General features: G+C 40.6%; 1 protein-coding gene across 4 annotated transcripts in view; it reads left to right on the top strand.

Annotated features, from left to right (window-relative positions):
* Nucleotides 1–24,549, top strand: part of SRGAP1 (SLIT-ROBO Rho GTPase activating protein 1) — a 152,589-nt gene that overhangs the window by 118,223 nt on the left and 9,817 nt on the right. For 3 of the 4 annotated variants that reach the window (XM_075080922.1, XM_075080923.1, XM_075080925.1), the window contains exons 12-18: nt 603–705; nt 4,142–4,202; nt 4,366–4,443; nt 5,980–6,114; nt 16,406–16,511; nt 19,596–19,820; nt 20,515–20,594. In XM_075080922.1, the coding sequence (XP_074937023.1) occupies nt 603–705; nt 4,142–4,202; nt 4,366–4,443; nt 5,980–6,114; nt 16,406–16,511; nt 19,596–19,820; nt 20,515–20,594 (788 nt within the window). Of the gene's footprint in view, nt 1–602; nt 706–1,213; nt 1,248–4,141; nt 4,203–4,365; nt 4,444–5,979; nt 6,115–16,405; nt 16,512–19,595; nt 19,821–20,514; nt 20,595–24,549 lie in introns of all 4 variants that reach the window. The other variant, XM_075080924.1, reaches the window with a different exon arrangement.

The following is a 24,549-nucleotide window of genomic DNA, read 5'->3' as shown; positions in this document are numbered from 1 at the left end:
AGTTGATTACATTCTTTTCATTCCTTTAGCTAATTTGCAAGGTGTTTATTTTCTTGTGTGAAGATGTCAATGGTTGGATGTGGAAGGCTAAAGCTATTTAACCTTCCTGGCTCTAGTTGAAAATGCAGATGATTTGGTTTTGAAGCATCTTAGGAGTGTGCTGAGCGGCTTTAATTTGCATTTGAAGCTTCTCCAGCATGAAGCAACTTTTCTGCTTGATAAGAGGTGCTTCGAGTGGCCTGTGTTCTGCCAGGGCTGGCAGGATGAATTCCAGTGGTTGCAGCACATTTCATGCATGACCGCAACAAAAAAGGCCATTCCAATTGTGCAGTGTTTGGAATAAATGTATGTGGTAAAACTGCAAAGCAGGGATTCATAAAGAATGTCAATATTTATCCATAAGTAATGCATTTTTAATGGGGGAGTTGTCCACTCTTTAATCACTGTTACACTTAAATTTGATGGAAAGTCTGTATTTGATAAGTACCGTGTTTATTTCTCCCTTTACAATGTTCTGTTGTTTTGCTATGAGCTTACAGACGTTTCATTTTATTGTGTGACTTAATTCTACCTTGCTCAGTAATCATATTCCCTTCCCTTAGGCCTCCAAACCTTCCCCCTAAGCCCCAGAAACACAGGAAGCCCAGACCCCGATCACAGTATAGTGCTAAGTTGTTTAATGGTGATTTGGAGTCATTCATCAAGGTACTGGCACCAGCCACCCCAGTGGCTGATCTCAACACTTCTTACTATAATGGTCACCACCTCATGTGAGCTGGGGCAGATCATTATGTTTAAGTCTGTCCTGGGGCTCTTTTCTTTCCCGGTTGATCAATATAATACTTCCTGAAGTCAGAGGGAAAGAGGGGCATTCATTTATCACATTAGCATCTGTACTATTTTGTTAATCAAGTAGGGATAGTATTGGCAGCCTGGTTTTATTAGGAAACTTAGCATCATTTAGAAGATAGGATGTAGTGGTGCATCCCACGACTTAGCAGTTTCCTGCTTGCCATTTTCATTACATTCAGTATTCAGTGTCTGTGGAGCAGCAGTGTTACCCTGGGTTTGATATCCAGTTTTTGATTTCCTATGACTTTAGGAATTTATTATATTGTGTGAAATTGTGATCACCACTATTCTGGATCTTGTATCTTTGCTGTATTTACTATCTTCTTCTTTCTCATACTTTTATTTCTAATAATGCTTCTAGCCGAGGCCGAAGGAACTCTCACACAAGACATCAGGTATAGTTCTGGTGGCAAGAGAACCATCTCCGCCTCGCTCTCGGGTTGCATTCACAGCTGGCTCAAAATTAGTTCTTTCAAAGACCTGGAGGGAGAAGTTTGCATTAAGAAATGATTGTACGAGTACAGCGAGTGCAAACCTGAACCAGAGCACAACTCCAGAGTGATCGTAGTCTTAAATGATGGATGTTTCCTTATTCATTAACAAGCACCTGCTCATCACAGTCAGTTAGTACCTCTGGACATTAGCTGACAGAGCTAAGGGAAAGAAATTTAAAAAAAATATGTAACAGTACGTACATAAACGTAGTGAATTAAATTCCTGGCTACAAGTTCTGTGGACTGGGTTTGAATGTTACAGGATATTTTTTTTTATTCCTGTGCAACATAGATAGCAGCAAATATTTTGCAGAACAAATTCTGTGCTCAGTGGCACCATACCAGTTCAGCTATCTTTGAATCAGGCTTTCAACCACCCTCAGTACAACTATAGGGAAAACTATTATTATTATGCAGACAGTGCTGTGAGGTGCAGACTTTCAGGAAATCATCACATGATGCAAGAGATGAATATCATGAACAGTTTCTTGCTCAAGGATGAAAACAAGCAAAGAAGCAGAAACTCCCACAACAAAAAGCCCCGGGATTAGAGAAGCAGAGAGCAAATAGGAGAAATGGTACCCATCATTTTCCCTCACAGACAAGAGGGCTGTGTTACATGGCAGTGTGGGTGACAGGGCTTACTTGCATGTGGAGAGCACTGCGTAGTTCGTCTTTCAGAAGGGAAGAGGAAAAGAAAGCTGGTAGCCTTTTGACAGATTTGCCAGTGTGGGAGCCAACCTAGGAAAGCACCCCTGCCCAAAGACCATGTCATTCCTGACAAAGGGATGACAACTAATGAAATACAGTATTGCACCAGATTGCTTTTTGTTACATTTTTGCATCATAAGAAATTATAATTAGTCCCAAACATATATTCACGGACTGCACGCATCAGATTAAATTCACAGCAGTGGTAGGGTCACTGTTCTTGACATTTCACCAACACAGATTGTTCCTTCAAATTATTTTCCTGTCACTAGATCCAAAATCCAAAGCTGTTAGTTTAGATTATTTCAGGGAATTAGTTAACTAGGAAGTTGTGCGTGGTTCTGAACAGATTCTCCAAAACCAGGTATGAACGTAATTTTTTTATTGTAATTTCTTACTGCAAACACTACAAACACTATCTTTCTGAGGCTTTATATTCTTTGCATGAACCAGTATACTAATGGGAGATACGGGTGCATGTTGTGCATGTTTTCTAATACTCTGCTCTTTTGGAGAGCCAGGTTGCTCGCTGTTGGTGAAGATGGCAGTATTCCTGGGTTTAGCAACTGACCTGTTCCATGGTTTGTTTTTTTTTTATTCAGCTGTTACTGAATCACGACACAACTCAAACAGAAAATGCTGATCCAGACATTACTGGTTCTTGGCTAGTCAGTCTTAGCTAGGTTTTAAATTAAAAGACAAACAAGTCACAATTTAAATAGCATAATTATCAATGCAGTCTTTTGTAAGGCCCACTGAAACAACATGGAGTACACAGAAGATCAAGGGTTAGGTTATCTCAGGAAGTCCATTGTTTCACTGTTTAACCGTGTGTTATTTTTCGTACTTTTTTTAGTAGCTGGCTTTTCTTCTACTTGGGCTTAGTTCATAAACTTCCCATTAGTGTAATTTAGCATGAAAATGAAGGACTAGTTTGTAAGAGGAAATGTGTATTCTGAGTTACAGGGTGCTTTTGAATTCATGGTTTCGTAATACAGACTGGGTTTATATTTATATTAAACTTCGAAATGAATTAGCCAATTCTCTGAGCGCTTACATATTTGAAATTCATTTGGAAAGAAAAATTATAGCTTCTAAGGCAAGAATTTCAAAGGTACCTATTATTTATGAAACAAGTATTTCTACCGTAAGCACCAACTTTTCTAAATAATTTTTAATCATATAATTTGTGTCTCTAATAGATATTCGGTGACTTGTAGTCATTAATGTGCTTGGGGTAAAACATCTATTTTTTAAAGCACCAAAACACACAGACAAAGGACTATGACAGTGCTTTTGGAAAATCAGCAGTTTAAAAGAAAAAGACAACTCACTAAAACTTAGTGTATAGTCATCTTTTCCCCCTATCATAAAAAGCATTTTTGCTCCTTTATTAAAGCACCTCCACTGAAGATATGCTGTAGACATGCTGCTGTATCAGGAGAGAGACACCTGGTACCCCATGCAATGTCATTTATGTCATTTGATGGCTCTTCTCCAGGAACTTTTCTGATAGTCCAGCAGGTCCAGAAAAGGGTTTGTCAACTGTTTGTGATCAACATTTTGGGGGGAAAAAAACCAAAACAAAACAAAAAAAGAATTAGGTGCTGTGTAATTACGTCCATGTAGGATTTTTGCCCCCAGGAAAAGAAAGGTAAGTTAAATGGATACAGAGAGATCATCTTCATCATGAATTAATATTCTTAATAATAAACTTTTAAAAAGGCAGATTCACTGCTTTAACTCATTTTGCTTCAAAAATCTAAAACACATGCATGAGCTTAGATGTCACATACAGTGTTAGCCAGATACAGTGGCAGAGGTAGAGAATGAAGTCTCTGAATATCCCAATTCAATTATTTTAATGAAGAACCATAATCTTCTCTCTTCACCTGTTCCTTTCCCTCCCTCTCTAATGGGGAAGAGAACTCTGTTAGAAATTATATGTTTTCTTATGTGCTTTTTTGCCAGCACTGTATGTCCATCTGGATTGACCAAGAAAATGCACTTTCACATTCAGTCCAGAATAGGAAATTTTTGTCTTTCTGGTCTGCAGTTCACTCTTCCTGCTTTTGTTTTTCCAGGATTCAGGACAAGTCATTCCTCTCATCGTGGAAAGCTGTATCAGATTTATCAATTTATACGGTAAGCTCTGAAACATACTGTGTCATTTCATTATTGCCCTGGCTTTTTTTGTGTATCGTTTGCATAATGCATTTACCTTCACAGCTTTCTTTTTAAAACAGAGGTTAAAAGTGTTTTAAAAATTAGATTCATTTCTCACCACTGTCTCCCATCTTTGCTGCAGGTCTTCAGCATCAGGGAATTTTCAGAGTATCTGGTTCCCAGGTGGAAGTCAACGATATTAAAAATTCATTTGAGAGAGGTAATTGCATTTTCATTTATTCAAGCACCTTAATATCTGACATTTAAAAATCTTTTAAATTCTAATTACTTTCTTGGCTGTTTAAGCAGGTTTTTTGTACTTTGTGTACTGCACCTAAAACTTTGCACCATCATATGCTTAAAGATGAAGTATAATGATGACATGTACATAGTTCTCCCCTGTTATGTCCTAGGAGCTTGAGGTTGGTTTTCATTTTGTTAGACAAGGCATATGACTCTTGGATCAACTGTAAACTTTAGTCTCTGTTAACGATAAACTGCAAATAATAGTTTGGCTGTATTTTATTTTAAAGATTCTCAGAAAGGAAAGATTATGGTTTTTAATTAGATTTGAGAGGCTACTTAATGCAATTTAACAACCCTGTTACTTGATCTTCTGGAATACGAGTGCTCAACTTTCTGGTCCCTCTGCCAAAGTGGCATCACAATCAATGAGAATATGGCCTGTGAAAGGGTCGTTCCATTTTCAGCCACTGTTTTCCTTCTCAAAGGAGACTTCAGTCCCAGAGGAGGAATTATGGGAAAGATACCAGGAAGTGAAAACAGCTTTTTAAACATGAGTGGCTTGCAACACCCAGCCTAGGATTGCTCTGCTAGGGAGCCAGGATGCAGCAATCCCCCAGTTGTGTTAAAACAATGCTTGTCACAATTTTTTTTAAGTCTTACATTCTCTTTTCTTGGGTCTTAGAAGCTGGTTTTTTAATTTCCAGAAAAACCTTTTCAAGATCATCTGCTAATGAGGAAACCCTTGCAGCAATAAGTCTTGTGACTAAAAGCATGAAAAGATATGCAGAGTATTTTTCTCCCTAGGATTAGTTATGTATCTTATTAAACCTGATCTCATCTTTGACAAGATATGTGAAGCAGCTGTTTTTACATGCTAAGTGAAGCCACATCCTCCTATTCTCCAGCTTTTAAGTCTGCCTTGTTGTTAACTGATTCTCCTAGGTAGTGTTATTCTGGAAGATACATACATTTTTGAAGTTTAAAATGTTTAAAAATAAAGGTTAAGTCTTTAAAATTACACATAGTTCAGTCATGGCTGAGGTTTCAGTTCCTATACAGTGTTTTGACAAAATGGTTGCACATATTCCTGAATGTTTTAATTTTTCAGAATGATGACAGATTTCCAATTCAAAGAGTTATCTAACTCGATTTGCTTTAAGTAAGCTCCCAAAAAAATAGTCTGAAAAACCCTATTCAATTAAGAACATTTGGCTTCTTTATTTTACTAACGGCAAATCACAACATGTCCATAAATACGTAGTTGGAAGTTCAGGACCTAAGAGATCACTAGGTTATGTAATTTAAAGGAAGCTTTATTTAGGCTGCCAGTTTTGGTTTAATCATAGACTGGGATTTCTAAATCAGTGTTTATTATCTTACTTGAATGCTTGCATTGCCACCTCCCACACACTAAAAACAAAAAACCCCCAAAATGTCACTCACTTATAAAAATGTTGCATGTAAGAATGCTCCTGCATGTGTGTTTCATTCACTTTATTTACTTTTTAAGGTGAAAATCCTTTGGCAGATGACCAAAGTAACCATGACATTAACTCAGTTGCTGGAGTACTGAAGCTCTATTTCCGAGGGCTGGAAAATCCTGTCTTTCCTAAGGAAAGATTTAATGATCTTATTTCTTGTATCAGTAAGTAGAAATCTCTGTTTCTTTCTCAGTAGAATTTTACTTTCATATATACAGTAGCAGCCTGAAAAAAGAGCTAACCTCACAGATTTTTCTGAGACAATTTGTTTGCCATCTGTAACAGTCTGGGTCAGTTATTAGTCATACTCGCAGCTGTGGTTGTTCCCTTTTTCCAGTGGGATTTATGTACAGTACAACTCTTTGTTTAATAGGGCAGGAAGAATATCTTTTGGTATACAAGATATAGTTAAATTTAAACATACTATTATTTTTCTTCATGCATTGGGGCAGACAGAAGGAGATGAAGTCATGACTGTGCAAACAGAGTATGTTACTTCCCACAGAGGTTTTCATGCCCCACAGCTTGGAGTCATACTAGTGAATAAATAACTAACTGCTTGATTGTGTAGTTCTGGACCTTTATTGTGCTCAGCTTAAAACCTCCAATCCAACCTGCAGGAAAACTAGTGCAGGAGTGGAGGGGACCAGCTGAGTGTTGTCTGTGGAAGAGCCTGGTCTGCCTTCCAACACACAAGTTGTAATGGATGCCTTGGAGGAGCATTGTGTGGGTCTGTGCAGTGCTGGTGTTCGTAGCCAGACACAAAGAGGCTGTAGTAATTTAGGAAGCTCTCAGTGGATGAATCGCTCTGGCATGCACAAAACCACTTCCAGTTCACAGATCCTAGCAGATGTTGAGGAGGGGTGAGGCCAAGCCAACCATCAGTAGGCTTACTGTTCCCTGTGGGTCCATTAGAAGTGGTCAGAGGTGCTAGCTTTGTGGAAGAGTTTCCTCCTTTCAACCTTTCCTTTGTAACTTGCCTGCTTCAGCCGAATGGAGAGAGAGGCAGTTTCACAGATAGCGAGGGCCAGTCCTTTGGGATATTAATTAGGGCAGACTCTCTCCAAACTGTGTTGTTTTGGCAAAGGGGTCTCAGCCCAGCAGGCAGGACCACAGATCGATGTGTGCAGTGTCCTGGGCTGACCATCAGATGGGCTTTTCTGCTCCCTGCTGGGGGAACCCAACATGTGTGTTTTCCTTACCACATAGGGAAGATTGCAGTAATTCAGCCTGGAGTTTACAAATATATGGATTGCTGTGACCAGGTCTATGTGCAATATTTTGTGTTTCGGTTTTTGCGGGATTTTCTGCAGCTGTCTCTATTTACAGACTTGGTGGTACTGAGGAGTCCTGAAGGACCTCAAAAGTGCAGTTTAACTGTCTGATCCTTGATGCTGAGGGGGACATTGTCTCTTTAGGAAGCGTATTGTTGGTTCTGCCTGAGTTCAGCTTTAGCTAACTGTGGTGCCACAGCCCAGAAAATGTCTGTGAGTCATAGAAATTGAAATCTAAAAAGGGATCGTTTTGACTGAGTGATTTTCTGCATGGCAGGGATGATGGAACTTTACCCAATAATTCTGCACTGATTTCCGTAACTTCTGGATGAATTAAAGCATGTCTGCTGGAAAAATTTATTGATTTAATGGCTTCAGTCGACAGAAAACCTACCACATTCTTGGATAAGATGTTCAAATTATTAATCTCTTTCATTATTAAACATTTGTACCAGATTTCCTTTTCAAAATTTCTGCTGTCAGATTCTGCCCATTGGATCTCTTTGTGACTTTTTTATTTTGACTAAGCATTATGAAAAATAAAAATGGGCATTCTTATATGTGGAGATGGTATTGCACTCCGCTGTGTTGAAGACCTCTTAACAGAATTGTTTAACGTGAGTGAGTGAGTATTCGGCTTACAGAGATTACACAAGTAAGCACTTTGGAGATACAAAAATACTTGCCCAAAACAACCTTTTAAGTGTGTTCCAAGGAACCTGGATGGTTTCAAAGAGTTTCTGTTCACCATTGAAGCTTCTGAAGACAGGACAAGGTATTTGGAAAGAGGGATGGAAGTTCAATGGTCTGAATATATGTACATGGCACCTGCACAGGTGGGAGAGATTCACCAACCTCTCAGAGCATCGCTGTCTGAGAGGGATCCAGTTCAGTTATCCCAAAATGGTCTCTTGTTATTAAGAACTTTAAGGAAAATGGCAATGAATACTAGATCTCTAGCACTAGGCCTTTGTTTCCTTAGAGGATGTCCAACTATTGCACGTTCAAAGCAGGCGGTGGATTGTTTTCTTGCAAAAGTGTCAACAACTTTTTTTTCTTAAATAATAGTATCATCCAGCAGAGCTGAAATCAGTACCAACCAAATGCCTGGAGCAAACTCCTTGTCCCAGCCACATTTTTAAATGGGCTAGTTATTGGGAAAGAGGTGTTGACATCTGATCCTGGTTTAGGCTTACTGTTCTCAGAGGCTGTCGTAAGTTTGGATTATCATACCTACAACAGCTTGTCAAAAAGAGGTGTAATGAATGAATAGTTCTGCTAGGGTTGACTTCTGCTATTGCTGTTACAGAAGAAAACAGAGGATTTTCTTCCTGATAACGTGTTGTAAGAGTCCCAGATCTGCTTCTGGAAGGTTTTGGAGGAAGCCAGGGGAGGATGATTTTGTTGTTGTTAGGTTTGGTTTCCACAAGGTTATCTTTCAGGGCACTCTGAAATGGCACGTCAATGTTTTCCTTCAGCAGAGGGAGAAGAGGTAAGTTTGGAACATGGCAGGACAAAAGGGGTTTTCTCTTTGAGCGCGTTGGGTTTAGTTTGTGTTGTTGCGGTGGGGGTTTTAAATGTGGTGTGAGCAGAGAAAGAAACTTTCTTGTGCCTTGCACCCGCAGCCAGCTCCAGAACCGCACGCTGGGAACAGTGTGTCTGCATCTTCAGATTATCTGAGACGCCTGAGGTGGAGTGTTTTTACAGCTGTGTACTATGCACTTTGTTAAGTGGCCCACTTCTTCCAGGGAATAAGATGTTTGTTTTTTTAAAAAAACAAGCATTTCAGAATATACTACCTGTCACCATTTAGTTTAAATAGAACCTATGTTGTACATACTATCAAAAACTGTCTGTCTCAAAGACCCTTCCCATTGCTAACTATTAATCTTAACGCTTTGTATATCTTGCAAAAAGGAAGACACTCTAGGCAAGATTTTTCTCCCACTTAAGGCTTTGAACCTGTCATAGTTGCAGTAATTTCTTTTTCTGTGCTGATCTGGCCTCACATACTAAGTACGTTGATCTTCATGTTGATGGAAGCAGGGCCAGACTCCCTTTCGTCTGTGAGAACACACATTACTGTAACTTCTTTAGATCACAGTTGATACCTAAAGTCCAGAAAGCTTTCACATTTTTAATTAAGAGGGCTTGAATACTCTTCATTCATATTGCATTCACCATCTGATAAACAGAAATAAACATTAAGTAGTTTTCAAATAGTTTTTTCAAGATAAATGCCAGTGTGTTTTTTTTTAATCATTGGCAGAAATTGTTATAAAAGGGGGGAGGGAGAAAGCAAATTCATAAAGTTAATGTTCACATAAAACTGTAAAAGGGCAGAATGTCACACATTTTATATGGAAATGTAATGTTGCCAGTGAAAAACCCCTTGAAACTGAAGTACTTAGTTATGGATGTCAAGCATAATTGAGGCTACAGCTGCAAAATGAACCTTTCCTCAGTACAGCTACTGAGGAATTCCTTTGCATTTATGCATATATTTCCAAATGAAATAGAGCATTGTGATTTAATGCTTTCCCTTTTGCAAGTACAGTGGAACAGTGCAAAATGACTGTGACTTTTAGGGCAATTTGTGTTAATTAGACTCATGAGAACAATGTTATTCTGTTTGGGCTTGTGAACTGGTTTAGATAAAATTTGGGCCAAACTACGACTTCTCCAGAGCACGCATGAAAGGTAGGTCAGAACGTAAAGAATCCATCTGATTATGGGCCATAATTCTGCATTCTCAGCAAAAGGAGCGGCTACTATTGGTCCCAGCAGTCCTCAGCAATCCAGAGGGTAAAAAAAGCTGGGGGGAAGGGAGGAGAGTTACACTATACTTCTGCCCCTTTGTAGAAACAGGCTGGGCCAAACATGAGCGAAATATTTGTAACAGAAGTTACTTGGAGGCAGAGGGTACTGAAGATGGGCTGAGGGCTGGCTGTAATTTACCTTTGCTGCTGGAGAACTGCAATTCCTCCCCTCGTATGAGTTCTTATACACGTGAACCACTTTTACATACATAGCTGTGCAATGCAGCAGCAGACACATCTCAGCTACCCAGACAGCTTAGCTTCTGCTCAGGTCGTTACATTCTTTCTTGGTTTCATCTCCTTGCCTTAAATTTGATACACTAAGATGCCATGATGGATGAAAACTTATGTCTTTTTTCCTTCTGATTTTTCATCATTTCAGTCCCTTGCTGCCAGCAGTGTCCATTTACCTAAAGGCATAAACGTTACAGAAGGAAATTATTTTATTGCTTTTCCAGACTATTGCCCATTACCTAAAAAAATTTAAAAACTATATTCTGAATTGCCAACTCTTCCTGAAGAAGTTTCAACAAAATGGCAACAACTGTTTCCCTCCCTAAGCGACAGTGGAGACCGTTGTGTTTGTCCTCCAGTAACATGTTCGTAAACAGATCTGAAAGAGCTGTAAGTGGCATTGCTGAGTTAATATATACATGTCTTTGAGTTGGATTGGACCCATCTACCAAAGTGGAAGGAGGCACAAACTGTTAACTTCAGCACTAATACATATTCATGTCATTTACTTGTCAGCTGCAAATTGACCATAAAAATTACATCTGCATGTGTAACTCAATCCCATTTGACGTTCAGTGGGTGTGTAAAATACGCATTAGGCATTCACTCTGTTACTAGTAGGCGCCACTCCAAGTGGAAGTCGCAAGTGACCCCCACACAGAGATACCACATTGGATTTTATCCTTCAAAACAGTGATCCTAAAGGAGAGAGCTCACATTACCATTGTTTGCTTTCGCCTTCCTCCCGTGTGCTACCCTTTGCCTGTGAAATATGCTTAGCTTGCACAGCACTGGCTGTTAGCGTAGCACAATTCATTCACTGCTGACACCAGGTTTCTCCTTCCACATGTTCTGATCCATAATATCTCCCCTTTGCTAAATGTTTGCATTTCTTTTGTTACTTCTCAGATTGACCCATGGAGGCTGCCTGTTAACAGAGGGTGTTAGAACTTACACAGTCCAGAACTTGGGTTTCTGAGCTCTGACTGCTCCCAGGCTGAATCTTTTCCTTGTTGAATAACCATGTCTCACCACCAGGGCAGGAGAAGCCACATGTAGAACCACAACCAGGAAAATTATAGTGGTTTTGTAGCATTTTTACTAAACCAGAGTGATAAAGGCACATAGCTGTCCAATTGGCCCAAAATATTTCAGAACCACCAGCAGTTGCTGTCTTGCAGAAATCTTTTGTTCTCCATGACCAAAGCACTGCATTTATATATTTGAATATTTATTGTCTTTTACATGCACCACTACATCAGGATTATTGCTTAATTAAACTTCAATTTACATTTTCTTAATGTTATTTAGGATTAATGTATCCCTGTCTTAATTTATAATTCAGTTTTGTTTTATTTGTATTTTGGGGCTTATGTTAGTAATTGTGTTTTCTCCCCTCTCAGGTTTCCTGTACTCTCCTGAGGCAGATTGTTCACTTTTGATCTGTTTCACTTTAGAGTCTGCCTTTGCAAAAACCTCATCATGAGTTATCAGGTGGTTAAAATGTGTTGTTTCTCATGGAAGAGAAAAGTGGACGTTCGTTGATTCTGTGTGTCTCTGCAGTAAGCAAAGGTGACATCGCCTCTCCAGAACAGGTTCCAGTGTTCTTGGAGGCTGAAGATCACACCTTTTAAGGCTTGAGTAGCCAGGATTTATGCCTATCTAATGCTATTTAGAGAACTGGTCCTTAGCCTGTGGCTGACAGAGGCAGTTAGCTGATAAGTAATTCTTTCATTTATGCAATGACATTAGTCTCAGCTGGATTCATTCATCCAGTTCAAGGACAGGGAGCATTTGCAGAGGAAGTCCATGGGACCATCAATAAGTCTTTTCCAAGAGCAATGCAAGATTGCACCTCAACAGATTTTCTTGTGGAGATTGTGATCTGCCTCTTTGGAGGATTTTATGAACAGGCTGGACAGACATCTCTCAGAGGTGACTAAGGTGAAGTCATAGGGTGAGACTGTAGATTGAAATGGTCTCTGAAGAGTCCTCCAAGCATTCTGTTTTTCATTTTTTGTAGTAGCGGGTGGAGGCTCCTTAGATCCCAAACACCTCTGGCGCTTAGATGCCTAGATAATTTTATGGATACACAGAAAACCAAGTTCCTTATATTATTAAGGTGCTTTGCTCCATTATTGTCTGATAAAAATGCATTAATAGTTCTGAGCACAGGTGCCCAGCTCTTCCACAGAGTGCTGTAATCACAAAGCCCCAGAAGCTGGCCTCTTCTCCTTCTCTTGTTTCACCCCACAAATATCTCTGGCGCTCCAGACTGCACTGTAGCTCCACTTTGACAGGAGAACAGTGTTCCCACACCAAACACCTTCTCGTCTGGCTGGCAGGGAACTCCCCTGCTTATGGATTTGACCCCCGTGGCTGAGACAGGTCTGGAAGGCAGGTGTGTCAGACCAGAGCTCCAAAAGTTTTGCTGTGCTCTGCGATCTGGTAACTAGAAAATAACAACCATTTCTATTTGTGAAATTTACATGACAGTTGTCTTGATTTGTGGTTGATATTCATGTGTCCTTCACACGGATCTGCCTTCCCTCCCTCACTCCACAGCCAGAAAAAATATGCTAGTTCCCAGTGTGCTTGGCCTTGCCAGAGGCTCATCCTGTTGCTTGTGTTTGGGAATGTGAGTCTCATCATATCATTAGAGTAATGAACCAGTTTTCAAATCCCCTAATTTCTATTTCTGCTTGGCAGCTAATTGCATTATTAGCACAAGTCATGTAATATCGGCAGTTCGGTTTTCGTAGCTGAGAAATAGGTAATACCTCACAGGTCGCTGAGGTAGGGATAATTACAATTCTTGAAAATAAGAGTAATGAAAAGAGGGCCTCCAACAGAAGTGCTGTGAAAAAGGAGACAACCATCTTTCTGCAGCATTGGGATTGCCAGTGGTTTCTCGCAGCAACCAGCTTGTAGCCTGGATGGCCATTCTGCCCCGAGGCTCTCTTCAGCAAATCTGGTGGACGCAAAGCAATGCTTTCTTTTTCCTTCTGCATGGGAAGCGGAAGAGCTGCCAATTATTTCTGCCTGAATGCAGAAAGATTGCTCTATATTCATTCCTTCTTTCCTGCGTAACCAAGCACTCATGCACTGCACGCACACAACCAGCTATGAAATTTGGCTCCTCATTTAAAAGCAGCATGCAAAAACATAACACTATTACCTATCTCCTTTAAACCAAATCAGAGCTGAGAAGGAAGAACAAGCCTTCTGAAATAACGTGGAAAGCACGTGAATTTACCGCTTGGCAGTAGTTTGGATTTTCAATAAAGGGGCTTTCATGGAAACTGGGAGTGGATTACCAGGAAGGTATTGGAAATACATGCACTTCATTCCAGCATGTATAGGTTGCAACTCCTTCATTATAGAGGTAACCTGCTAGTAGGGCAGCTGGGATAGCTCAACACATGGCCATACAGCCAGATTCTCTGTACCTACTCTGCTGTGTCCGTGATGCCTACTGGGACCAGTTCCTGCCTCATGCATCCTGTGAACCATGTCCAGGAAACGCTTTGAAGAGTTATAGTTGGCACAGACCACAAGCGCATTGGAGAGTGTGATAACTGCTGTGTGGTAGCTACCTGCCAGTGTTCAAGACTGCCCCATCCTGGTTTAGCTCGCTAGTTTGGACAGAGCTATTGCCTCTGGATAGGCAGCACACCTCTGGAAGGAGCCGCTCGACCCACCTGGGAGCCTGGCCAGTGCATTTCTCGGGTCTGATTTGAGTTCAGCGATGACTGAACCTGGTCCAGGACTGGTCTCCAGAACTGGCTGGAAAAGGCAGGTCTGCAGCACAAAGGCATTAGCCAGGAAAGGCTTTAATGCAGAAGGCAGGTCCTGGTGCTGCATCATAACTTTCTTCCAGCTTCCCACATCCAGCACACGGGGCTGAAAGGCTGGAGAGGAGGTGTGCCACAGCACTGCACAGCAGTGCTGCTGGGGTGGAAGTGTTGAAAGATGTAACCAAAGTGCCTTTGGACCTTCCTCCTTCAGCCCCACTCCATAGAAAATCTACCTGTGTACACGCACGCAGGCTGAAAACCACCCAGAGCTACAGACCCAGAGACAGGCTTGTTGGGGAACAGCAGCTGAGCTGGAGACTCACAAGGCGCCGCTAGCTGTAACAGCAGCTGCTTTTGTTGGAAGATCGGGAACTGAAGACATGGTCAGGCTCCTTCCACTTGATTTTGGAGAGTTGCTTAGCTTAGGCAGGTGGAGAAAGGCCTTGTGCTAAAACTGATGTCTGTGGACTGTGCAGAACAGCAGTGTGGCAGTACAGTGCAGAACTGAGGGTACGTAGCATTGACATCTCCAAGACGTGGTATGTGCTGGAAAGAGAGAACTGGGGTTGATCTCGAGCAGCTCCCAGGCTTAGCACATCCCTGCCACGGACTCCGGTTCTTAACCAATAACCAGGAATACTTCTTGATTCATGCAGTCCAGCTTTAACAGAAACATAAAAATTTATTTCACGTCACATACTCCACTAGAGAAAGTGTAATGGCTTGAACTGATTTTCAGCTAGGGTTTGGGTTCAGTGTGACTCATTAGGTTGTAGATTATACAACTTGTCAGCAGTCCTTTTCCCCACCAGGTCTGCGGCAGTTAGTGGCATCTCACCAGGGACATTGTTCCAGCCTTCAGCTGCTCTGCTAGGGAGTAGGATTTTACCTCCCACAGGAGTTTCACTTTGCTGCTCCCACAGGAAATACCGCAGTCCAAATGGGCTTCCTTCATGCAAGCAGTGGAGGGCCATTCTTCTGCAGAAACTTCCAAGGAGCCGAGCTTCACCCCATCCCAAAATCTTCTGTTCCCCAGCACACTAGTGGTGCTGAGCCAGTGGGATCTCCCATAAATGCAGGTGTGGGAACAGGTTTTTCCCCTTGGTTTACTACACTGGCGTTTCCGAATGAAGTACAGAACTTCTGCATGGTGAGCAGAAGTCTTGCTGCTGACACGCTTTGCTTTCGCTTAGTTCTTGGAACCAAAACACTAATTACTAGCCACCAGTTGTTCTTCTAAGAAACATAAGTCAATGCATATTTTGCATCTACAAATAAATGCTGATTGGTAGAAATAGCTATGCCAAAGAGCACAAATAACCACCAGGAGCTCTGTTTACAGTTAGCATGTTTTTATGTAATTACTTACTTTAAATGTGTACCGTTAAATATCACATTTTGTGGTACAAATGGCTTCAGCTATTGGAATAAGCTCCTGTTTCTCATTTCCAAATTGTTTATTATCTATTTCAGTGCCACTGGACACTATTTCTCATGTAGTGTGTTAAGATTTCCCCAAGACGTTGTTACTTGCAGCATTCTTTCTTGGCTGACATAAAAGCATTACTGAAATTTTAGGTTGTTCCTAAGGGTCATTTACACAGAAAACACATTGAGTAAAAAATAGAGATATTATTTATTTTGAAAAACAATTATCCTTTTATCCCATCACTACCCCACTCAGAGCCACATAATCTTTCTGACCAACATAGAAGATAATGCATCCTTGTTATAAGATATTAGGAACTGGTGCTTTTATCAAGCTGACCTTGTTTTGCCTGCTTCAGAAGAATTTTGGTTGACTGCTATAAAATCATTTGGGAAAATACATGTGATCTTTGTGTTTGTTGCTTACACACTATAAAACATAAAGCCTTTCTCCTACATTGCCATTAAGAGAGTTATAGCTGGACATTTTTTTAAGAAAACTCATTAGAGAAGCTTTGTGATTGGACTATTATATCTGATATGAACATTCAAATAAAGAGAATGAATCTGTATTTGAAACTGATGGTGAATGTCTCTCCTTGGTTCCTTGGATTTATGTACTGATCTTGTGGTTTTGTGAGCTGTCTAGCCCAGCAAGTGGCACAAGGTTTGACTTAGGCAGATTTATGACTTCTTATATTTAAAGATGTTACTTTTAAGCTGTGTGGTTTTAATGAGAGGGAGAAGGACTTTTAGATCTTATTTTTCTAATAGGCCAAAATGAGAAGATATTGGGTAGGAACGTGTGATGGTAAAGAGTCAAAGTAAATTGAGTAAACTGACTGCATGTTCTTTTAGACCATCATATGAAAGGGAACTTAAAATACTTTCTTCTGTTTGCAGGAATAGACAATCTCTATGAGAGGGCTCTTCACATCCGCAAACTCCTCCTTACTTTGCCCAGGTCTGTCCTTATAGTGATGAGATACCTCTTCGCCTTCCTCAACCAGTAAGTGCTTTATCATTCCCCAAGGTAGCATACCTTTATCTGCCTTCCTCTGCTGGTATTGAGGTTCTTTGGGCTTACTCATACTCTACATAGAATTTACATCTAAGCTCCATTTACCATAAAAGATGATCCTCTAATTGGCAGTGAAAATAGAAGGAAAACACTAGTTTTCATTCAAATTAAAATTCCGTTTGTCCAAAACAGAGCAAGGTTGTAATAAGATGCATTAAAGTGTTGTCCAAAATGGGGAGCGCAGGCTACAGCATTAAAGCTGATAACAGAATAAGCTTGTAAGAAAAATAACAAACACAAACTGTAACTACATTGAAAATAATTTATGTAATTTAAAAGTGGCATTTTTTTTCCTTATCTCAAGCTGATTTTAATCTCCTGATGGGAAAAATAAACAGTATATTCAAGCAGCGCAGGCACTACAAGCTACCTATTTGATGCCAGGCATTGACAGGGCGAGTTTTTGTGTTGCTGCTTCTATTTGCTTTTAATAGGACTACCAGTATAGAGAACATACATCCCCTGTGTGTGCTTTGATATAAAGTAGCTTGGTTCTCACATTGCAAAACACAGGCAGCTGCTGCACGGAGGGTTGTGTGAGAAAGGCAAAGTGGTGTTCGTGTCTTCATCATCCCAGAAAAACTTCTTCATTCTCAAAGAGAAAATAAAAGACAGGTTGGGCAATTGCACTGTGTTTCTCCCTCCAGTCCTTCACAGCCCTCTCCGGTTTTGCTGACCACAGTATTTTCACTGCAAATTTTGCTTCTTGTGCACTTTGTCCTGATTCTAGCTTTTCTCTTTCCACTGCCATATTGTCTGTTTCCTGTTATATCTGTTTTCATATTGCCTTTTTCCTCTTTTTTTTCTAAATTTGCCCTCTGCTGATTCATTCTGCCTTTGTGACCTTCCCCATTTCATCCATCCTGTCTGTTCCTATAGAAACAGGATCTTTGCGGCCAGGTTATGTGTGCGTGCCTGTATTCACAGCTGTTCACATTTCCTTTCTTCTAGTAATTTCTGAACCACTTTCCAGCAATATTTTAGAGAGGGGCAGAAATCTAAAGCTTTATGAAAATAACCATTCATTGAAAACATTAATTCATCCCTACATAGTGACACTGTGTAAATATCTCATACGTTTATATCGCAGCTTCTCCTCTACTTAGATATACAGATTGACCAGAGTTATACGAGGTTGTTTTTGTTCCATGATCACGTTAGCTGTATCTGTGGTCTCCACAGGAATGCAATTCAGAAAGCAGGCTAAATCTTATATGCCTCCAAACTGCTCCTGGTGCATCCACAGGAAAGACATTCCCATAGTTTGACTTTCTGCAAATCCAGTTCTGCTTTTTGCATATGCAGTTAGGCCTGCTTGGCCACATGAAGTCATCAGACCTCATGGCTTGTCCTCATCTGGTCTAGCATCCTGCTCAAAGCTTCTAAAGTTGGATCAAGTTGCTCAAGGCTTTGTCTCAACTTCATGAGCACCAAATGGAAGGGGAATACTCCATTCACTTGACCTGCTGCCTTTACTCTCCCTAATACAGACACATAAGTAACTAGCCTTCATCGCTGGAAGACACACTGCTGAATAACATCCAACCTCTTGTACAAGAAGTGCTATTGCCAGTGCTTTTCCTTGGGAGCTGATATCTAACAGTCAGCTCCAGAGTGTAATAATAAATGGGATTATTTCATCCCACTGTCAGGGCTTTGCACTCACCCTTGCTGAAATTGATGAAATTCCTGTTCATCCATTCTTCCATCCTGTCAAAGTCCTTCTACATGGTAACCCTGCCCTTTAGCATACCTGCTGTCCCCCAGAGTGTGGCATTATCCCTAAGTTGGCTGAATATGCACTCCATCCTATTGTCTAGGCTGTTCATGAAGATGTTGAACAGTATCAGCCCCAGTGTTGAGCCCTGGGGAGCACCATATGTTACCAGTCACCAGCAGAACTTCACGTGTTTCACAACTATAATCTTTTTTACACGTTGTTGCACGCATAAAAAGGCTGAACCACCTTATAAATCAGTAGAACAAGATGTCTCCAATTAATACACAGGATATGATAACAAATCATGGCATAAGAAAGAGGAGAGCATGATTAATTTTACCAGGCTAGTTATAAAGGGGGTCATTTAGAAGGTTTGCCTCTTCAGTTTGATTGTTTGTACATGTACGCTCTATAAAATTCCCTTTCTAAAGGGACTATGATGCTGTATTTAAACACAACCAGACATTCTAATTCCTATGCTGCTTCAGAGTGCAGAACAACACTGAGGTAAAGGGCGTCCCAGTGCTTCAGGTTCTGTTTGACCATCCCTGCACAAAACCACTCAAAAGCCAGCATTTCTACTAGAAATGCCAATTCTTTTAAGAGGGGGAATAAAGAGCAGCTTTTCTTTGAAAAACAAAATTTAGAACTAGCAATTTTTAATTTTCTGGAGGAAAGGAGACCTTGCAAAAGTTGGTTAACAAGAACAATCAAAGCCTTTCATTTGGTTGCTTCCAAGACAAAACCCCTGTGGGAGTCTGTGGGCAGAAGGCAAGGTGCTCAGGGATTTTGAATTATACGGTAAAAACAGAAACCAAAAGTCACGAGAGCCTTTGCAAGATTCAGGAACTTAGCTACCTCCAGAAAACAATTCAGTCTGCCTAATTTATGTAGCCAGTTGATGGGACAGACGCATCAAGGTCTGATGAAAAATGGTAAGCATGATCCACTTTGGATCCAGTCCACCTGGGCCTCCAAGGATAAACACTGATGAGATAGAAGCAGCAGCAGTTGATGCATTTTACATTAGCTCATTAAGTCAGTGTACACTCAACATAATAGTGTAGGAAAACATACATCTATATACATATATGTGCTATAAACTCAATTTACAACATGCATAGCCTATTGAAGAAATCCCCTTTTTTTGTTTGTTGCATTATGTGGGATTAAGCGTCAAGGAGAACAGAAAATCTCTTAAGTTGTGATGGAAAATAAAGCTTCTCCAGTTTTCAGAATAAGGTTAGTAACAGTGGAAAAGTCAATTTTTCTTCATTTTTCTATTATAACAGCCTTTCACAGTACAGTGATGAAAACATGATGGATCCGTACAACCTGGCTATTTGTTTTGGGCCAACCCTGATGCCTGTTCCAGACATACAAGACCAGGTGTCTTGTCAGGCACACGTGAATGAGATAATCAAAACTATCATCATCCATCATGAGGCTATTTTTCCAGATGCTAAAGAACTTGATGGCCCAGTCTATGAAAAATGCATGGCTGGAGATGACTACTGGTAAGTCAGAATATTACCCCTCTATCTTCTTAACAAAATCATCAGACTGCTTGTCTGGATAACTTCTGTGATACAGAATGGCTTTTGCATACAATAGAAGTATGAAGATAAACGATAAGAACATTTAGGTTCACATAGGAAAGTGTTAACCGTAAAAAACGTGAAGCAAAGGCAATTACAATGAGGTTCCCTACAACATTTTGTGGAGGAAGCTACCCTTGTGTTCAGCCAGGCGCAGCTAGAATTCCAGGTGTGCTGCGTAGAGCACACAGCCAGAAACTGGCTTTCTGACTGTGAACCATCTTAACAAATTTCAGCTTACAATGCCTTCCCCCTGCTCCTTTCCTCCCTTTGCAACATGTGCACCTTTTCATAAATGAAAGCATTCAAAGGTTCTGGGACCTTCTTAGCAGCTGAAGATGTTTGAAGAAGAGGTGTGTAGACTTCTTCAGTAATTGTGTATCCATAGCATGTCATGAGAATGATGTTGCACATAACTTTATACCATTTTAAGAATAACTTCAAATAATCTCATGGGGGTGGCATATTTTTGATATGTGTGGAAGACATTAGTTACCCCCAATGGACTTTCCCCAGTGGACTGGGGAAGAAAGGGACTGGGGTTTAATGCCCACTGAAGCATCCTTTTCATACTGTGGTTTCTCTCTCTGCTCAACCTTTTATTTCCCTTCAGTGACAGCCCGTACAGCGAACATGGTACATTAGAGGAAGTGGACCAGGATGCTAGTACAGAGCCCCACACCAGTGAAGACGGTACGTCTGTTACGTTACTGTGCCTTTGATAGGAATAAGTTTTACAGGTGTTTCATGCGGGAGACCTCCTTCCTTTCCTAATTGTGTCTTATTTGAAAGAGGAGGATTTCAGTCCTGGTGGTCTGTAGCAAAGCCGTCTTCTTTAATCTCTGTGTGCTTCTTCACTCTGATTCATCTGTGTTTGACCAGCTGTTTCCTTGTTCTCTCCTGATTTGTCCAGTCACAGGAAGGGCAAGAGAGAAACTATTTCAGTCAGCACATATTATTTTCTGATATAATGTTACATTTTTAGTGACTCTTTATCTTTTGTCTGCAAAAGGTAAACTTATCAAAAGTGTGTCTTTAAATATTTCAGCTAAGGGATATTTGCCATTCAGTGGGCTCTATTGTGAAATGACTTTAAAAACTGTTCCATCTAAAGGATTTATAACTACTAATAAACATGTGTGTACCCCCTGCAGTGAAACTTCCACACAATAGTCATTTGCTATAAATATTAATCACATATACTCTGACAGTTCTGGGTATAATAGATATCCATTAAAAATTTGATGCATCTCTATTATATCGATTCCTTTTAGCTAGGTGTATTAAACTGAAGGTGTATTTGACTGTGACTTATTTCAGTTGGACCATCCTTCAGGTGTCCCTCCCAGTAACTTCTGCCCAGTTTCAAGCAAATGTAACAGATGGAAAGAGGTGTCACAATTGTTAAATAACTACCATTTTCCTGACAATTAGTAGCCAGTTAGAGGTGAAGGATTAGGCATAACAGTCCCTGTAGAGAAGAGCTGCAGTGTGAGCTCACTGCATATCTGGCCAGCAGGCAACGCAGCCAGAGCAACCAGCACATGTGCACTTGGCACCAGCAGAAACAAAAGCTGCCCCTTGTCCATCTCAGAGGATGTGTGGAAGGAGGAAGAGGAAGAGACAGAGAGGGGGAAGGGAAAGAGCTACAGCAGAGAATGAACTTTTTTAAAAAAAAAAAGGATGTCATAAGGGACACTGGTTAGGAGCTGGGACAATTGCCATAGGGAAGGGGAACAGGAAGGTGTATCTATAGAAAACTTGCCTATGCTGATCCTATTGCACACACAACAATGTAAACAATAGTTCCACTCGAGCTGTACCTGTCTGCTTTGTCACGTAGACAAGTTGTCAGTGACAGATTGCCTGTCTCTTCCCCTCTGCTGCAGTGAGGAGGAGCAGGCAGACTAATCAGTGCAGCTGTTTGGAGAGGAGGGGCAGTCAGGTGGGCAGGATTACAGAAGGCGGGGGGAAAACTGAGGATAGGAGAGAGGTCAATGGTAATCTTCTGCCTGGGGTGTATACCCATGCCTGCACCCACGGAAGGGAATACTGACAGTTTTACAGGTTTAGCCTGTAGAGCTAAACCCACCGTCTTTATATAACACCGCTCGGCTAAATGGTGTGAACAAACTCATAATTGCACTTTATTTTTCCAAGACAGTATAGTTATACTTTATAAGAGGTCCTTCTTCCATTGGCGGTATGAAGCAAGTGTGGAAGCCAAAGAAGACTGTTTGTCTCTCATTTAGACCACAAGTGAAGTAGTGAAATGCCGGCAGCACACCAGTTCAAGATATTGGGGCCAGCTTTGGGGTCCCATGACCAAACTGAGAGATAAAGACCTGAAGGGTCATGGAAAAGAAGTGCAGCTTTTCAGCAGCAATCAAAAGCGGTTACTTCAAAACCATGCATAGGGAAGATTAAAATATCAGCAGGATCCAGAGGAGCAGGACCATGGTATCACATAGTACATCACCTGTGCCTCAATAATCATGGGCTCTACCCCATCACTGTGTTGTTATAATAATAGTTTTACATTCCTGTCATGGTGCTGCCTGTGTTATGACTGTGTCATTGGTGGAGACAAACCCTGAAGAGAATAGCTGTCATCAGGACAGAGTTCTGTTAAAAGATTTAACTGCTCAAAACATGGCTTTTTGTTCACCGGATTGGCCAGCGATTCAATTCTAGTTGCGCCAGCGCGCCTTTCAAATTAATTCAGTGCCAAAAGGAAGCAGACATTTGTATTTACAGCAAAATAATTGTTAGCACAAAAGTATTTGTAATCTAAGAAAATACTGCTGCAAAGATAAAGATTAGCAAGCCTGGATCGCATACGAAACAGTGTTGGCCTTTGGTTCTCAGCATGCAAGCTCTAACCCATTTTCTTTCCATGGATGTGCTTTCTGTTACAAGAGCACATTTTTCTAATGTAGGTTACAGGCTTTAAATTAAACACATTCACCATCTCTTTGCACGTACCTTCCCTTGTTTGTCCTTTGGACAATTCCTTTTATAAAATGTTCTTGGTACTGAGTATGAGAATAGGTGAGGATTGTTCAGTTTGTGTATTGAACTTCATGAGAGTCACTGACTGACCTGTGGTGGACAAACAAAAAGTTTCCACTAAAGAGCCTGGAGTCTTTTGGGTGTTTAATGTGGTTGATTCATTGATTCTAAGCTGAATGCATCACTGCCAGCTGTATGTGGAGAGAGAGAAAGGGAAGAGCAGCATTGCTGCTGTATTGATGAGACACGTGGTACGTACGTATTTCCCTCTGTTAGGAGGTGGAAGAAGCAGATTCTATAAATGTAATTTTTTTCCCAGTGTTGAGAATCTGATTAGTTTTATGCTAAAATGTTGTGTACATCCACAAGACCAAGCAGCTAACCCCGCAGGAATTACAGGGTTATTGAAACATAATCCAGAGGCTATGATCAAAAGCAAAAGGATTTATTTTTCTACTTTAGCTATTTCTGTTGTAAGAATTATTTGCTGTATAAAGTTAAACTCTAACTGAATCTCTCTGTGCCTACTAGAATAAACCCATCTGGAGGACCTGGCTCAGTAGCACTAAGAACGTTTAATTACAATTTAGAAAAAAACCAAAACTTTTTAAAAATTAAAAAATAAATTATGTGTGCAGAGGTGGAATCTGGTAGCTTAGGGAAAAGAAGGCTGGAACTTATAATTGAGTATATAAATACTTCATAACTGCTTCATTTTAAGCATATAAATTTCCTCTTTTTTTCTAAGGTTAAAGGGAAGAGGGGAGGAGGTGCATTTTACTGTAGCGTTTTCAATCTTTTTTAAATGTGCAGAAAGTATCCCTATTAAGGAAAACACTTAAGTTTCCTCTTTCTCCTAAATCTGGAAATGAAATTTAATTTGTGAAGTTCAGAACATCTGCACTCAAGCTAAGCACCAGAAAAAAAAAATCTATCTGTAATCTTGCTGCAGAAAAATCTTTACCTGAAAGTGCCTCTGCAGTAAAGATTCAAAGGATATTGTTCATGTTTTGCTGAAGCAGTTTTTAGCATATTTCCTTTACCTTCAGTTTGCTGGAGATTTTTTATTTTTATTGGAGGCGTATGGAAAAGGGTGACTAGGTTTGTTTTCAAAGGAAGTAAGAGAGAATTTCCTGAGGAAGTTAAACAGATGGGTTTCTCCTGGGAAAACATACATACAATTAATGTCATACTGTTCATAGATATCTCATAAACATAGGGCAAAATCTGAGATGGTGGTTCTGCTGGAAGCAAAAGTTACAGTGACGCGTAAGGCTGCAAGTTATTGTTGCATCCCCAGGACACAATAATTTTCCTGCTTTTCAGTAGCACATGCCGCGATCAACATTTTGCCAAATTCTGTTCAGTCAACACCTTGCAACATTTGTGTTTACTGTTCCCCAGTCAGAGAACCGCTGTCCTGAGGACAGGACTTTGAAATTGCAAAGCCGCAGTTCTCTGATAGGGTACAGAAGAGGACAACCACACCGGGAGACAGGGTCTTCCCAGGGGGTTCAAGGACATACTGTATTCCCGACAGCCAGGGTACATCAGGGAGAACTGAGGAAAAGCAGAGCAAAGCAACAGCAAACCCCCCTGCAAAGTGCAGGGGATGGTCTCCCCTCTTTTCCTTAGC

The sequence above is a fragment of the Phalacrocorax aristotelis genome, chromosome 1, assembly GCF_949628215.1.
Source record: "Phalacrocorax aristotelis chromosome 1, bGulAri2.1, whole genome shotgun sequence".
NCBI classification, from domain to species: Eukaryota; Metazoa; Chordata; class Aves; order Suliformes; family Phalacrocoracidae; genus Phalacrocorax; species Phalacrocorax aristotelis.
The sequence above is the reverse complement of the archived record's forward strand: the minus strand, read 5'-3'. Positions and strand labels throughout refer to the sequence as shown.